At 47.8% G+C, this 16,894-nt stretch overlaps 1 protein-coding gene across 1 annotated transcript in view; it reads left to right on the top strand.

Annotated features, from left to right (window-relative positions):
- Synj2 (synaptojanin 2) overlaps positions 1 to 16,894 on the top strand; it is a 101,647-nt gene that overhangs the window by 70,705 nt on the left and 14,048 nt on the right. The window contains 10 exon segments of the mRNA XM_045158245.1: positions 1,562 to 1,643; positions 3,064 to 3,204; positions 5,724 to 5,916; positions 7,620 to 7,778; positions 9,502 to 9,658; positions 10,920 to 11,037; positions 13,771 to 13,989; positions 14,090 to 14,168; positions 15,063 to 15,231; positions 15,974 to 16,147. Of these exon segments, the coding sequence (XP_045014180.1) occupies positions 1,562 to 1,643; positions 3,064 to 3,204; positions 5,724 to 5,916; positions 7,620 to 7,778; positions 9,502 to 9,658; positions 10,920 to 11,037; positions 13,771 to 13,989; positions 14,090 to 14,168; positions 15,063 to 15,231; positions 15,974 to 16,147 (1,491 nt within the window).

The raw sequence follows: 16,894 nt of genomic DNA, 5'->3' as shown, positions 1-16,894 counted from the left end.
GGTGTATTCACAAATAACTTTCATGTGTAAAGTTGGGTTCTATGCTCATGATATCTCTATATATGTAAGTATTCCAAAATCTGGAATTCATGTGTGGCAAGCATTTCATATAAGGGTTATTTAACATGTAATACTCACCTGAAGAAAGCAATCATGAAAACGTGTGTGCTTTTGAAGGGTAAAATAATTCCCAATTTGATCCCTCTCCTTGTCTGAGATTACTCGAGACCTTATTAAGAGGCTTTAACCCTTTCTTAGAGTTTGCAGAGAAAACGATGTCTTCCTGGTATTAACTGACAGGCCTTGCTTTTTCCTATGTTTGTAGACCCAGGAGGAGGTTAGTGCTTGGGGGGGGGGGACTCATGGTCTTACATGTATGGTGGCCTGTACTTGTGTGCCTCCCCTCCTGTCATATATACTATGTCCACCCTCCTTTCTGCCCTGGGGAAGGTAGCAGAGTCAGTCCATCACTTAGAGTCACTGGCATTCATTAGGAGGCCACCGGTGGTGGCTTGTGTGGACATTGTATTGCATCCTAAACCCATCTGCATGCCACCAGAGCAGCCCAGTCATGTTGAGGCTGTTCAGGGCCCCTCACTGAGGAGAGCACCCTCTCTAATGCCATGGTGCCCCCTGTGCTTCTGCCTGCAGGAGAGGACAGTGGCTTGGCAAGAATGTTACTAGGGACATGAGTGATGGTGGGTGAAATCCACCAGGCTCAGGAGAAGGGCAGTGTTGAACTGACCCTCCAGAGGAGACAAAGGGAAGGTGATGTTTCCTTTAAAATGAGAAGGAAGCAGCTGCTTTATGCTTTTAGCTCATTCAGTAGAGAAGGAAGTGGAGTGCCAGCTGGATGGGCATTTGCTATGGAGGCCACTTCCTCGTGTTGGAGCCCTGGGCAGGAGCCATGTCACTTCCTGCAGCTGGAAGTCTAGACTTGATGGCTTAAGTACCTGCATGTCAGAGGAAGCAGCTGAGGAGGTCAGGAATGGCTGCAGTGAGTCTGTGAAGTGCCAGCCTCCCTGTGGAAGGTAGCAGGGCCAGAACAGCAACTCCAGGCTCATTGCACTATCAGACAGACATCTGCAGCAGATCCCAGCAGAGAGATGCCCAGGCAGACTCTGACCATGGATATCATTGGGTGAGAAGTACTAAATATGTAATGGTGCTGCCCTTGGGTCATCTAGGGTCTGGCTGGGAGACAGGTCTTCAGGAAGGATAAAGGAGTGCTCTTGGGCCAGGCTGGGCTGGGACATGTATTTTATTTAGGGTATATGACATACCTTCTACACCAGCTGGTGAGGTGATGGTTGCTGTCCATTTTGTACAGGAAGAATCAGAGGTTCCGAAAAGTGTGCATGGTACCCCAAGGAAGGGCAGCGAGTGTAGGAGAGGAGGGAGGGAGAGAAGGAGGGCTTCTGCGGCTTGTCCCCTGTGGAGCTAGGTGGTGTGGACTCTAACAGTGAGTAGTGTGGCCAGCAAAAGGGAAAGGGGACCCTGTGAACTGGTCACGCACAACCCAGTGATTCTGATGGCCTTCATCTCCTGTTTTGCTCCCCAGATGACGGCAGCCCAGCTGATGTATTTGCCGTGGGGTTTGAAGAGATGGTGGAGCTGAGTGCAGGGAATATTGTCAATGCCAGGTAAGGAGCTGGGCATGGAGGGTGCCCTAAGCCAAGTGTCTAGCCCAGAGCAAGGCCCTGTGCACTCCTGGAGCCAGACTGTTCCTGGCCCTCATAGTCCATGCTCCTGACTATGTGGGTCTTCGGGGTTCCTTCCCATAGTCCACGATGCAGTGCACTGCCCCAGTCCTCCTTTCCTGCTGGAGAAAGGACTGGTTATTGCTGTGTCTTCTGTGAGGCGCGGCCTATGCTACGCAGTGCACATTGTCTCAGGAAGCTGGCGTATGCGACCCTGAGCATGGGGCTGGCAGGGCAAGGCTGAGAGTGGCTGATTCAACCTGGGCAACATAGACCCTATTTAAAAATCAAAAGCGGTGTGCCAGGCATGGTGGTGCACGTCTTTAATCCCGGCACTCAGGAGGATCGCCATGAGTTCGAGGCCACCCTGAGACTACATAGTGAATTCTAGGTCAGCCTAGCCTAGAGTGAGACCCTACCTCAAAAACCATCACCACCAACAACAAAAAAATAAAATAAAATAAATAAAAAACTTAAAAGTGGGCTAGGGAGATGGTTAGCAGTTAAAGATACTTGTTTGAAAAGCCTGATGGCCTGGGTTTGATATCTCAGCACCCACACAAAGCCAGGTGCTCAAAGTGGCACATGCATCTTGGAGTTCATTTGCAGTGGCAAGAGGCCCTGGCATGCCCATCTTCCCAGCTTGCAAGTGAATAAATAAAAACATTTTAAAATAAATAAATAAAAAGTACAAAAGATACTCTTAAAAAGTACTGGTTATGGCACTTGCCTGAAGAGCCAAAGGACCTCAGTTTGATTCCCCAGGACCCACATAAGCCACATGCACAAGGTGACACATTGTGTCTGGAGTTTGTTTACAGTGACTGGAGGCCCTGATACACCCATTCTCTCTCTCTTTCAAATAAATAAATAAATAATAAAATAAAATGTTAAAAAAAAAAAAAAGCTGGGCATTGTGGCACACGCCTTTAATCCCAGCACCTAAGAGGCAGAGGCAGGAGGATTGCCAAGAGTTTGAGGCCACCCTGAGACTACATAGTGAATTCCAGGTCAGCCTGGGCTAGAATGAGGAATGAGACCCTGCCTCGAAAAAAAAAAAAAAAAAAAAAAAAAAGGCTGGGATGCAGCTCAGTGGCAGAGTGCTTCCTAACATGCATCATACTCTGAGTTCAAGTCCCAGTACCACCACAACCAAAAACAAAAAAAAAAACAAAAAAAAAAAACCCACAACTGAAATTACATAAATAGTCCATGGGAGGAATTAAGGCCTGAAACTCACTGGGGTGTAGACAGTATGAAATAAAATCTGAAAAGGTGAGACTGAGGGCTTCAGAGCCGCACGGGTGGCAGGTGGCACTGTCTGCCAACTATGAACGTTGGCATCTCTTCTCTGCTTTTCCAGTACCACCAACAGGAAGATGTGGGGCGAGCAGCTTCAGAAAGCCATCTCGCGCTCTCATAGGTACATTCTCTTGACTTCGGCACAGCTGGTGGGCGTCTGTCTTTACATCTTTGTACGTCCGTACCATGTCCCGTTCATCAGGTAAGCACAGTGTGCGCTTAAACATCTGAAGGAAAGAGGGCTTGTGAGTCTGTGTTTTGTTCTGTGACTTCCTCACGACTCCCTCATTCCTGCAGCAGGAAACAGGACCTGCCATTATTCTTGATAAATGGAGCAAAACTCAGGAAAATCCAGCTGAATAGAATATTGTCTGGCAATTAAAAAGCCACGGTGGGGAAGTCTTAACTCAGGAAGCTGGCCCCTTAGGAGGAGTGCGCTGATAGCACTCAAGCCCAGCCTGGGCATGGAGTGGGTGTCTTGTTCACACTCTCTAGACAGGAAACCTCTGAGCAAGAGCTGAGTAATTTACCAGGAAATACCAATTCTTTTGCCTCTCTTGTAAAGATTTCTAATTAGAATTTTATTTCACCTCATTATTTTTTCTCTAAAGGGATAGCTCTATGCATATAAAAAATGGGAAACTTTGGGCTGGAGAGATAGCTTAGCAGTTAAGGTGCTTGCCTGCAAATCCTAAGGACCCGAGTTGGATTCCCCAGTACCCATGTAAAGCCAGGTGCACAAAGTGGTGCGTGCATTTGGAGTGTATTTGCAGTGGTTGAAGGCCCTGGTGTGCCCATTCTCTGTGTCTGTCTCTCTTTTCTCTCTCTCTCTCTCTCTCTCTCTCTCTCTCTGCTTGAAAATAAATAAAAATGTTTAAAATAAAAGGGTATAATCAGTTAAAAATTAAAAAAAAAAAGAAATGGGAAACGTTAGGAAATAGGTGTGTGGGTGGGGTTTCCTGTTTCCTCTCTTTTTCTCATAGTCTGTGCATTAGTCACTTTCTTGTGACAAATCCATGACAAAAGCAACCTCCAGAAGAAAGGGTTCATTCAGGGCTGGACAGATTGCTTAGTGGTTAGGGTTCAATTCCCAAGTACTCATGTAAAGCCAGATACACAAGGTGGCACATGTGTCTAGAATTCATTTGCAGTGGCCAGAGGCTCTGATGTACCCATTCTCTATCTCTCTGCCCCTGCTCTCTGTCAAATAAATATTTTTTTTAAGAAAGGGTTCATTTAGTTCCCATTTGGGGGCCACACAACCCATCATGGCAGGGAAAGCCCAGTGGCAGGAGCGGCAGGTCTGAAGGCAGAGTGACGAATGTTGTTCCTCAGCGATCTCTGCTTTTTATGCGGTCCATGGGCCTGTCCATCTCAGTTAACAGAAAATCCCTCACAGACATGCCCAGGGATTTGTTTCCATGGTGACTCTAAAAACTGTCAAGTTGATAACGGAGATTAACCATCACACCTCCTAGCAGTACCCGTTTTGTTCATGGAGTTAGGATTTCTTTTTTAAAAATAACATTTTTATGTATTTATTTGACAGAGGGAGAAAGAGAGAGAGAGAGAGAGAGAGAGAGAGAGTGTGTGAATATGAGTGTGCCAGGGCCTCTTGCTGCTACAAATGAACTCTAGACACATTTACCACTTTGTGCTGCTTCTGGCTTTATATGGGTACTGGGGAATCAAACCTGGGCGGGCAGGCTTTGCAAGCAAGCACCTCTAACCACTGAGCAATCTCCCCAGCCTGGCATTAAGATTTCTAATTGTTGATGCCAAGTACTGGTAAGACTTTTCATGTAAGTCGAGTGGGACAAGTCTTGGCCAAACACTCTACCCAGTTTGAGGGCCACTGGAGTGCCTTGTGGTGGCCGTTAGGCTCAGCATTCATGATCTCTTCTCTTCAAAATATGTGTAAGTCCCTGACTCTGTGAGTGCATTACTCACCCAGCTTGGCCATGTCCCGAATTATTAAAGTGAAGTCAGAACAGAGATTAGTGACGAGCCCTGGGTGAGGTGAGATGGAAGACCTGCAGACGTCCAGACCATTGGCAGCTTCTGCCTGAGGTCTTTGCACTGTCTTCACCCTCCCACCCTTTGGCCTCAGTCAGCTTCATCGCACTTGCTCCCCTCTGGCAAGTTAGGGCCCTCACCTTGTCTGCTGAGGAGCAGGTGTAACCAGCAGCCTGTCTGTGGCCTGATCACAGAACATTAACTAGCTGTCAGTCTGCAGTCCAAGGGGCCTACGCACTCACGTGCCTTCCCATTTGACATTTCAATGCAAACCGGAGTCTGTGATGTGAGAGTCAGTTTGAGAGCATCTCCAAGATCAGCTTGAATAGCCATTTCCTAGTTCTAAAAATCTGCCAATTGCCAGATGGTGCCTCCATTCTTGAGAACTGGGGATAGGCTAGGGGTGGGTGAGAAAATAGTGACATGCCCATTGTTCCTGCTGACAGAAACGATGTATGCCTGCGGCTGTACAGGGGCGCTTGTGGAAGATGGAGCCCTTACCAGTATACCTGCCCACCAGGTGTACTCAGCAGCCAGAGGGAGGGATCTCCTCATGGTGGCTCCATGTTGGCCACTGCACTCCTGGCTCTGAGAGTGAAAGGTCCCTGAACACAGGCCTTGTGCGGCCACCAGGCTGTCCTGTGGAGAAAGGCTTACTTACACTCTCCCACAGTCAGCAGAGAACGCGCGTTCCTTCTGTTGCAGGGACGTGGCCATCGACACGGTGAAGACCGGCATGGGGGGAAAGGCGGGCAACAAGGGCGCCGTGGGCATCCGCTTCCAGTTCCACAGCACCAGCTTCTGCTTCATCTGCAGCCACCTGACTGCTGGGCAGTCTCAGGTGAAGGAGAGAAACGAGGACTACAGGGAGATCACCCACAAGCTGTGCTTCCCCGCGGTGAGCAGCGTGTGGCGGACTGTGCGCTGTGCCGCCCTGCTTCGTGCGGGCCCACGTCGCTTTCTGCCAACTATAAGCAGGGTCTCTACCATAGGGCCAGGGCAGTGCGCTGTCTCTCCTGGGAATGACCCAGGGTCGTATGACAGAGGAGCCCAGCCCTGCGGTATTTTGCGCTCTTCTACCTCGACCTCCTAGAAGTACTTCCTATTCAGGTGATGGAATGGGGGAAAGAGTCACATGTGCTTTGTTCAACTTGGAAGGACATTTGGATCCAGGCTATGAGATTTCATTTCCTGATGGCACAGGGGTAGCGGCACAGTCTTCACATGTGCCTTCTGTTACCACTCAGCTAAGAACTCCCTTTTCCAGACCGCAAATCGTTGACTGATAGCCAGGATGCTTCCATCTGCCCTAAGGTAGCCAATCACGCACACCAGGCTGCCCTCTGCTGGCAGTCAAGAGGTTTCCATGTTGAAGCTGGCAGACTTATTTTTAGTTCAGACTATAATGACGTCCCCTGTATCTCCACCTCATATGTGGAAGTCCCACCTGCTGCCCAGAGAGGGACAGACTCCCCCCACCCCAGGGAATCGGCTGGATCCTGGAACGTTCCCTGTAGTAAACAGATCGGCCCCATGACATCAAGTCCCTTGAAACTGGCATTCCACTGCCTGGGCTACATAAGCCTGCAAGGCAGAAATTCTTTAGTTTTTAATCATAAGGCTCCTAATCCTTGTTGCTGTTCTTATCTCTTACTTAAAGAACAAATGAATGAGTTGGTAAAGTTTTTAAACATCTTATTGGAATTTTTATACAAGGACATACTGTAGTTTGGAATTGTTTTAATCTGTCTAATCATTGAAGGGCGGGGGAGCGGGTACACGATGTAGTTGGTAAACAAATAGGATCTGGAGCTAGGCAGATCTGGGTTCAAGTCACTTTTGTCATACACAAGCCATGCAACCTGCAGTGAGTCACCTTTATTTATTTATTTTTTTCTTAATCTAAGAGCACTCTCCCTCTCAGCACCTGCTACGTGGGCTGCGGTGAGGACAGGGTGCATCTGCAGCCGAGCCAGCCCCTGTGGACAGTTCATCAAGCTCTCGGGCTGAGCTGAGGATGGGAGGCTCCTGGGCAGGATGGGAGGAGGAAGGAGAACGATGGGGAGTCACAAGCCATAATCCATGACCTTTACTGAGCTCCATTCTCAGTGCTGGTGCTGGTTTCCTTAACCCTTGTTTTCCTAATGCTGAATATTTGGAAAAGGGTTCTCATGATGTGGACGTGACAAGCGAGAGCATGGTCAGGGCCCAGGTTCCCAGGTCGTTGTAGCTTGTCCTGGTGCACTCAAACACTACTATTTATTAAAGATAGAAAAGCAGACAGGCGTGGCACACGCCTTTCATCCCAGCACTCAGGAGGCAGAGGTAGGAGGATGGCCATGAGGTCAAGGCCACCCTGAGACTACATAGTGAATTCCAGGTCAGCTGGGCTAGAATGAGACCCTACCTCAGAAAAGAAATATAGAACAGCAAATTGTATAAGGCTTTCTTGGTAGGTTTATGGGAGTGGGGATGTGACATACTAATGAAGCCCTAAAATTACCACCTGTAGAGAAGACTTTCCTGTTTATGAGCTTATTCCACCCCCCGGACCTTCCTTACAAGAGGGATGCAGTGATGATGATTTTCTTTACAACTTAGGGGAGAAACATTTTTTCTCACGATTATGTGTTTTGGTGTGGTGATTTCAACTACCGTATCGATCTTACTTATGAAGAAGTCTTCTATTTTGTTAAACGCCAAGACTGGAAGAAACTTCTAGAATTTGACCAGCTACAGCTACAGAAATCAAGTGGAAAAGTAAGTTGCACTTTTAAGGTAATTTTAGTAGCTGCTCCAGTGTGGGATGCTTATCTGTATTCCATTATGGAATACTGTTTAGTAAATGCATGTGCTAGTAGACTAAATTCTCTTCTGGTATTGTAGAAAATATGTAAAACTTTATGAAGTGGGGAGGATAGGCGTGTCCAAGCACACTTCTGTCCTTTACCTGACTCTGGCCACATACTGGATCCATGTGTCTTCTCAAGTCATCACATAGGAAAGCCACCCCAAACAGCCACACGGGGGGAGGATCTGATGTTACTCTAGTTCACGTGATTCTGTTTCACACTTACAGACAGGTGAAATCAGTGCTTCTTGGTTTCCTCAATGAAAATCTGTGCTCAGTCTGGGTCACAGCTGCCTTTCAGTGGCCTCCACATCACTGTCTAAGTGGGTTGTCACATGAGGGTACTTAATGTCTATCCACATGGTCCGCATACACCAGATCCACCCATCTCTACCCGTGTGCATTATTTTGGGGAGTGTTTTTCTTCTGGCATAAGAAACTACTCGGTAACACTTTAGACTCTGTTCAGAATATTTTGGTGAGAGCCAGGCATGGTGGTGAATGCCAGTACTTGGAGACAGAGATAGGAGGATTGCTGTGAGTTCAAGGGCAGCTTGAGAGTGCATAGTGAATTCCAGGGCAGCCTGGATTAGAGTGATACCCTACCTTAAAACAATGACCAATCAACCGATCGATCGATTGATTGATCGGTAGATAGATATACATAGATGGTATATGTTTCTTTTTGGTGAAAACAGTAATAAATAATATCTTTTACATACCAGTTTATACATATAATCCTCCACAGTGCCTACAAAATTGACTAATATATTCATTTTAAAAGAAAACTCAAGGTAAAGTCAAATTACTCCTCATAATCTGACCTGGGACTGTCCCTCTCATGTGTGCCAGTCCACAGCACACACACAGGGTCCTAGGCCCTCCTCAGGCCATGGCACAGATGGTAACGCTCCAGCTCAAGACTGGCCCAGCTCTCCAGTGTCATGGCAGCCAGCTTTCAGGCATGCACACTTTGTCTTTTCCAGCTAATGCCATCACTTATTCCCGAGGCCAGCTTCCTAGCAGCGGGGGCTGAGCTGGGGAAGGATGTCAGCTTGCCATTCACGTTTTGAGAATGCAATTGCTGTAATGAATGCAGAGAAGAAAACTCAGGGCTCCCTCCAAACCTGAGACTGAGCTGCCCTTTGAGATTTGCTCTGTCTTCCCACCTCAGCAGCTGAGTGCACAGATCGTCAAACAGGAGGCCCCCCTACAAGCTTGTTCCTCCTCCCCTGTTGTTCTCTCTGCCTTCCCACTGCTCTAACAGCACTGTCTCCGCCTTCCCACAGCACCCAGGCTGGAGCCAGAGCTAGGCAGCGAGGCGGGCTCAACATTCACTCAGGTTTGGGCTTCTTGGGCATCTCCCAGGCTTGGGAATGCCCAGATGCCCAGATGAGCACACATGTGCTATCCTTCTCTGTCTCCTAAGAGGCAGGGACACAGGAGGGAGGGGAAGGTACTATGGTTGTGTCTGTAGCAAGAGGAAGTGTATCATTACTTTTTTGCTATTCAAGACATGTATGTCAAGTATGACATATTTGCATATGTAACATGGAGTCTAGTACATTGTAGAACATTCTAGAAAGTGCTTTCTTTTTGTCTTAAAGTGACCTTGTGACTTTCTCCCAATAGATTTTTAAGGACTTTCATGAAGGAGCCATTAATTTTGGACCCACCTACAAGTATGACGTTGGCTCTGCTGCCTACGATACAAGTGACAAGTGCCGCACCCCCGCCTGGACAGACAGGGTACTGTGGTGGAGGAAGAAGCATCCTTTTGATAAGACAGGTGAGGGTTGTAGGTGTGCCCAAGATAAAGCAGGTGAGCACAGTAGGCATGTTTGAGATACAGTGGATAAGCACCGTAGAGATATATGCTCAAGATAAAATAGGTGAGGTACCATGGGTATGTCAGAGACCCAATGGAGCGAGTGATAAATATCACAGTGCAAAAAGAATCATTCATTCGGCTGGTGCTCTGGCTATATAAATCACAATTTCCTCAGTTACCCAAATGACAAGAAGTCATTCCAGGCAGCAGCCCCTTTACAGCTGTGCTTTGAGGGCGACTCCCTCCTGTCCTGGCTCTCCCCACTTGCTGCATTATGGCTGCTGTACCCGCCCTCTGCCCTTTGTCCCAGGAGGAAAGGGGCGCAGTGTCCGTGCACCATGCCGTCTCCTCGCACTGCTCGAGGCTTTACTCAGCCCAGTTTGTTCACCTGAGCTCTGTCTGCTTCGAGTCCCAATTCCAAGTGGAACAGGAGCCAGGGTATTTTTATCCAAGCATGAAAAGTAGGATTTTTAAATTTATTCGTTGATTTGAGAAGCGAGTATGGGCACACCAGGGCCTCCTGCCACTGTAAATGAACTCCAGATGTGTGTGCCACTTTGTGCATCTGGCTTTATGTGGATACTGAGGACTTGAGCCCAGGCCATCAAGCTTTGAAAGCAAGTGCCTTTAACTGCTGAGCCATCTCTGCAGCCAAAGAAGTATTTTTTTAAACAGTCATTGATGCCTAGCAGGGAAGCAAAGTTATTAAAGCTAGAACACCTGTAATCTAGTGCATTCAGAGTTGTTCCACATTTCAAGAGAGATGTCTGCTGAGACTTCAAAGTCAGGAAAGTACAGCCACAGCCAGCAAAGATACATTTTCTTCCAGACAAGAATGGGGTCATCTGCCTGGCCCCAGGACACTGAGAGGCTGGGGTCAGAAGAGTCCTGGCTTCTCAGCCTTTGCACTCGCCACTGAGTGGACGACTTCTGGACCCCTGTAAAATCTTGGGGGCACTGTAAAAGGCTGCATCCCAGGCTCACACCTAGGCAGCCTGGGAGGGTGAGAGGTGGTCATGGTCATTACTGTTCTGAGTAATCTACATGTGAGGAACTGGCCCAAGCCCAGGTTCAAGCTCAAGGGAGAGTAAATGAGCCCGGGCCGTGAGGTAGTTAGCGACAGATCTTCACTGCAGGCATGCGTAATTGCAATTTGGTATGTGGTTTTACGTCACCTTCTTTGTTTTTTTGGACTTCTTCAATGGACCCTCATAAGCAGCTGGAGAACTCAACCTTGTTGACAATGATCTAGATGGTAACACCAAAGTGAGGCACACCTGGTCTCCTGGGACCCTCAGGTACTATGGCCGTGCGGAGCTACAAGCATCTGATCACAGGTAAGGTCCTCACTGAGGAAGGCAACATCTCTTCCTCTCCACAGCATGTGAACATCATCCTGTCCCCATAAGGATGTGTGTGTGTGTGTGTGTGTGTGTGTGTGTGTGTGTGTGTGTGTGTAACACATAAAAATCTTAGGACAAGTATGTGTTCCACTGCCAAAAAGAAATCATTGTCAGCATTTTGTCACTGTCCCATGTCATAAATGATATCATTCATGAAAATTTCAAAGATATAGCTCATACATTTTTGTATCTTTTGAATGTTTCTAAGTGTTGCTCTTGTCTTCTTGCTTCCTTGGTGACTCTCAAGCTAGTCACGTGCGGGTTACAGATCTGGTTCACTCATTTGCAGCCACTGTCTAGCACTAGGCAGAGCCATGGGATTCACCCACTCACCTGTGAGTGAAATCGGTTTCTGTTTTTCCCCTAGTGTTTTGTTACTACAGACTTCATACAGTCTTTATGCCTTGGGTTTAAGGCTATTGAACACTCAGAGCTTGTGCATTGAAGATGAAAGGAGACAGTGGGTGACAAGGAGGGGGGGGTCTGGTGGCAGCCATTGAAGTATGTAGTCTGCTGAGCACCTTGCAAGAGACAGCAGAGAGTAGATAAGGAAAGCTTAATCTCCCATAGCTGCTGACAAAACTATTCAATTTTGGCAAAGAAAGAAATGAAGAAAGAAAGGAGGGTGATAAACCTAGACAAGTAAGTAGGTCAAAAGTTTTAGGTAATTCTAAACTCTCTAGATGCCTGTGTTTTCAGCACACCCCTAGACATGGTGTGTGTGTGTGTGTGTTTGTGTATATATATATATATATATATATATATGTTGATTTATTTGAGAAAGAGAGAAAGAGGCAGATAGAGAGAGAGAGAATGGGCATGGCATGCCAGGGCCTCTAGCCACTGCAAATGAATTCCAGATGCATGTGCCCCCTTGTGCGTCTGGCTTACATGGGTCCTGGGGAATGGAAGTGGGTCCTTAGGCTTAGCAGGCATACGTCTTAACCACTAAGGCATTTCCCCAGCCCTAGACGTGGGTTTTGGTCATATTCAAATGTGTGATTTCAAGGTTTGCTGGTTCCAGGAGTGTGCCTAGAGCCCTTCATGTAACCACTATTTATTGAGGGGCCTTAAATTCCACGCTTCCTGGCACTAGAGGCAGATAATGAAAACAACAGATGAGACAATGTTGTCATGGAATCTTGTAGAAGGGACAGGCATAAATAAAATATAATGAAAGAAAAGAAAGTAGGGCTGGAGAAATGGCTTAGTGGTTAAGGCATTTGCCTATGAAGCCAAAGGACCCAGGTTCATTTCCCCAGGACTCACATAAGCCAAATGCACAAGGGGCACATGTATCTTGAATTCATTTGCAGTGGCTGGAGGCCCTGGCGTGCCCATTCTCCGCCCCCCACCTTCTCTGTCTGCTTGCAAATAAGTAAATAAAATTTAAGAAAGAAAAGAAGTTAGTGACAGGGCTCAGACGAGGCGTGGCTCTGTCTTCTGCCACTGTTCATGGAGGGCTTCACCCATGAATCTCAGAGCAAAGGCCTGACAGAAAAGTCAGCCTGAGCCATGTGGATGTCTGAAGGTGGGCATTCATGGCAGCACATATCTTCCCACAACACCAAGGAGCCCGGCAGAGTGCAGAGGCAAGAACAGATGGAGGAGGCTGGCCCCTGTGGCGGGGCTGTACTCTGAGCAGAATCACTCCAGAAGGCTCCGGTGGGGCAAGGAAGAGGGAAGACGCAGTGGTGGCTTGGTCCTGATGGGGCGGGCATGAGGTTGAGTCCTGGAGGTCCTCCTGGTTGCTTCATGTGTTAAGAGTTCACGTCTTGTCACTAGAGAAACTCTCACTATGTTGCCCACGCCAATCACAAATCTTTCCTGAGTTCAAGCAGTCCTCCTGCCTCAGCCTCTCAGACAACTGGGAGTGTACATGTGTGCACCTGCTCCCAGCGGTAGTGCTGGAGGTAAGGCCAGCGTCCGGCAAAGGCCGGGCAAGTGCTGAACCCAAGCCACAACCCAGTCCACCACCCGTAGCGTCTCAAGCTGTGTTTTATTTTCACTTAGTTGAGTGTCATGAATCTTTACTAAGATGATAGAAAAGACATAGTAAAGGATTTTCTAAATTATCTGATAGAGTCTAACACCCATCCTTATATCACATTCACAGTAAAGATTGTATTTTTAAAAATATTTTATTTATTTATTATTTATTTGAGAGACAGGGGGGCAGATAGAGAGAATGGATGCGCGAGGGCCTCTAGGCACTTTGCAAACAAACTCCAGACACATGTGCCACCTTGTGCATCTGGCTTACTTGAGTACTGGGAAATCGAACCTGAGTCCTTAGGTTTCACAAGCAAGTGTATTAACCACTAAGCCATCCCTTCAGTACCAAGATTGTGCTATTTCTTGCTGACTTATTTTCCTGTGTATGTCAGATTTCTCAATTAGTGTGCAACATATGATATGGATATATCATAGCTATTTCCCATTAAGGAACAGTTAGATTGTTTCTCTGTCTGTCTTTTTGCTCCGTCAACACCATGAGCAGTCAGCTTTGTATAAATACCCCTAGGGCAGAGCCATGGCCTGTGGGTTTGTAGATGACATTGCGTGATGACACAGCAGCACTCTAGGGAACAGATGCAGGACTGAAGGCTGGAGTGTGACACCTGCCCAGGCTAACTGTTCTCCACTGTCTTGTCATGTTTGATGCAGGCCTGTGCTGGCCATCGTGGAGGTGGAAGTGCAAGAAGTCGATGTGGGCGCCCGGGAGAGGGTTTTCCAGGAAGTGTCCTCTGTCCAGGGCCCCCTGGATGCCACCGTTGTTGTAAACCTTCAGTCACCAACCCTAGAAGAGAAAAATGAGTTTCCTGAGGACCTGCGCACAGAACTCATGCAAACTCTGGGGAATTATGGGACCATCATCCTCGTCAGGTAACTCCAGCCTGCCAGACGTGGGCTCTGGGGTGCCCGTGGCATATAGGAACACTGCCAAAAATTTCTGGCATTGACTGACTGATCTCCTGTGTTCCAGGATCAACCAAGGACAGATGCTGGTGACTTTTGCAGACAGCCACTCGGCTCTCAATGTCCTAGATGTGGATGGCATGAAGGTATGCGGCACTTGGTCACATGTGGAGGAGAGCTGACCCATCTGCCCCTTGTCATCCCCTTCTCCTCTGGGCCTGGCCTGTTCCCTAGCTGTGAAGTCACTGTAGGGGAGCAGAGCTGGGATTCATCTGGTCTCCGGCGTCTCCGAGCTGACCCAGGCCACTTGGCAGAAACTTGGAGTGAGGTTCCTGCTGAGTTCCTCCTTGAGGAAGACTGTCCATCTTTCTCTTGAAACTCTGTTGTGGAACTCCTAATTAGTTTCCATTTTGATAAATCTTGCTTCAAATTTGTATACAATGAAAGGCTAATGATACTAGTTCAGCTTAAAAACATTTTTTTAATTTATTTTTATTTGAGATGAGAAAGGGGGAAGGAGGGAGGGAGGGAGGAACAGAGAGAATGGGCAATGCTAGGGCCTCAAGCCACTGCAAACCAATTCAGGACACATGTGCCACCTTGTACATCTGGCTTATGTGGGACCTGGGGAATCGAACCTGGGTCCCCAGCCTTCGCAGGCAAGCACTTCAACTGCCAAGCCATCTCTCCAGCCCTCATTCACCTTTTTTTTTTTTTTTTTTTTTGGTTTTTCGAGGTAGGGCCTCACTCTTAGCTCAGGCTGACCTGGAACTCACTATGGAGTCTCAGGGTGGCATCAAACTCATGGCAACCCTCCTACCTCTGCCTCCTGAGTGCTGGGATTAAAGGCATGTGCCACCACGCCTGGCTCCCTAGTTCAGCTTTTTTTTCCAACCAAATGTCTGAGAGCTGGGCTGAGTTGGCCTGGGGTCTAGATCTCGATTTTTCTTGACAAAAATGTGAAGATTAGTCTGATACTATGTACAAAATAGAGAAATCTGTGTCTTTACTTCATTCTGACTTGCTGGCTGTCCTCTCAGGTGAAAGGCAGAGCTGTGAAGATTCGACCTAAGACCAAGGACTGGCTGAAGGGCTTGCGAGAGGAGCTCATCCGGAAACGGGACAGCATGGCTCCTGTGTCCCCCACCGCCAACTCCTGTTTGCTGGAGGAAAATTTCGACTTCACAAGTTTGGACTATGAGTCAGAAGGTTAGTGACCATGCAAGTGAAGGGCAGGCAGACAGTTCCGCAGCACTAGGCAGGCAGTCTCAAAGAGCAAATTTAGAGGGTTATGGAGGACATTGGAGGTGCGAGAGTCACACTAGGGCATGCCAGTGTGTTGCGGTGTTGATAGGTGAGGATGGTTCAGGAAGCTGGGAAGAGATGAGGAAATGCTCTCCCTCACATTGGCAGAAGCTTCAAGGCTTCCGCCATGAGCATGAATGCCGGGGGGAGCTGGCCCCGGGAGCCCGGCAGATCCTCACAGCATCCTTGTGTTACTTTTGCTTTGCTGTGACCAAATCCCTGACCTAAACTACCTGTGGGGTGGAATGACTCAATTTTAGCTGTATGATTCTGGGGCTGTAGAGGGGCGGAATGTCATGTCATGACAGCACGTGGCAGGATCACCCACCTCATGGTGGGCAGGAAACAGAACACAGTGCTGTGGGCTGACACTCACTCTCTGCTTCTTTCACTCCAGTCAGGCCTCTCTATGTGGTGGTGCCCCACATTCAGGGTTGGTCTTCCACCCCTAGTTAAACCTTTCTGGAAACACTCTCACAGACAGACCCATAGGTGTGTCTCACCATCTCCAGGTATCTCTCAAGCCAATCTAGTTGACAGTCAGGACTAACCATCACAGTCATGACGTCAGCTGAGACAGACTCACTGACGAACGGTGTCGCGCCCTCTTTGTTTTTACCCTCACGGGATTCGTTCTTCTTCCAAGGGGATGTTCTTGAAGATGACGAAGAGTATTTGGTGGATGAGCTCGGGCAGCCTGTGGTCTCAGACAGTGAACTGGGTGGAGATGACCCTCCTGATGCTCTCAGCTCCTCAGCAGTGACACCTGCCCGCAAGTCCCCTGCACTAACCAAAAAGAAGCAGCATCCAACATACAAAGGTAGCTCCACCCCCTTTTCTTGTTTGGGAGTCACATCAGTGTCCTCTGTCTTTAGGAGGTTCTGCCATCAAGTCCATGGGTCCCAGGAGAGGTCCAGCCAGGAAGGCACCAAGTGCTAGAACTAGGCCTTGGGACTTCAGCCACCACATACGATTTCCAGGCCTCTTCCTTTTGTTTATTCAGGGCCACGGGTCTCAACTGGATTCACGTTTGTGTTTTTATTACTCCAAACTTTTGTGATCCAGTTCTTTAAGAGACACATTTGATATCTATGTTGTGATGTGTTGTTTCAATTATGCAACTTATCTTATGCATCAATATTATATAGTAGCACCATGATATAACTTTGGACTTAAGGGCAGCTAGAAGGTCATATGCCTTGAATCTACATATCTTGGATTATATTACAGAGTAGTTCTTTTGAATAAGTTTTAAACTCACTAGTGTTGTGTGGCTGGAAAGTTGGGTACTCACATTTCAGCATTAGACTGTCAACTCTGGTCCATCCAAAAATGCTCGAGCCATCTTCTGCTGTCACTGTGTCCTCATTCGGAGGGCCAGTCTAACCAACAGGTGCAGGAGCTTAGCTATGTTGGGGCCTTTGAGTGGAGCTGAAAGCACAGATCAGAGCTGACAGAGAATTAAGGTACTGCTCAGGGAGGAGAGTCCTTTGTCAGAAGAGGTACAAAGACACACCTCCCCCCAAAATCCCTTTGGTTGGGTAATGATCCCGAAGCAATCAGTAGC

Source organism: Jaculus jaculus, chromosome 9, assembly GCF_020740685.1.
Source record: "Jaculus jaculus isolate mJacJac1 chromosome 9, mJacJac1.mat.Y.cur, whole genome shotgun sequence".
Classification (NCBI taxonomy): domain Eukaryota; kingdom Metazoa; phylum Chordata; class Mammalia; order Rodentia; family Dipodidae; genus Jaculus; species Jaculus jaculus.
Note: the sequence above shows the minus strand (reverse complement) of the source record. Positions and strands in the feature narration are given on the sequence as shown.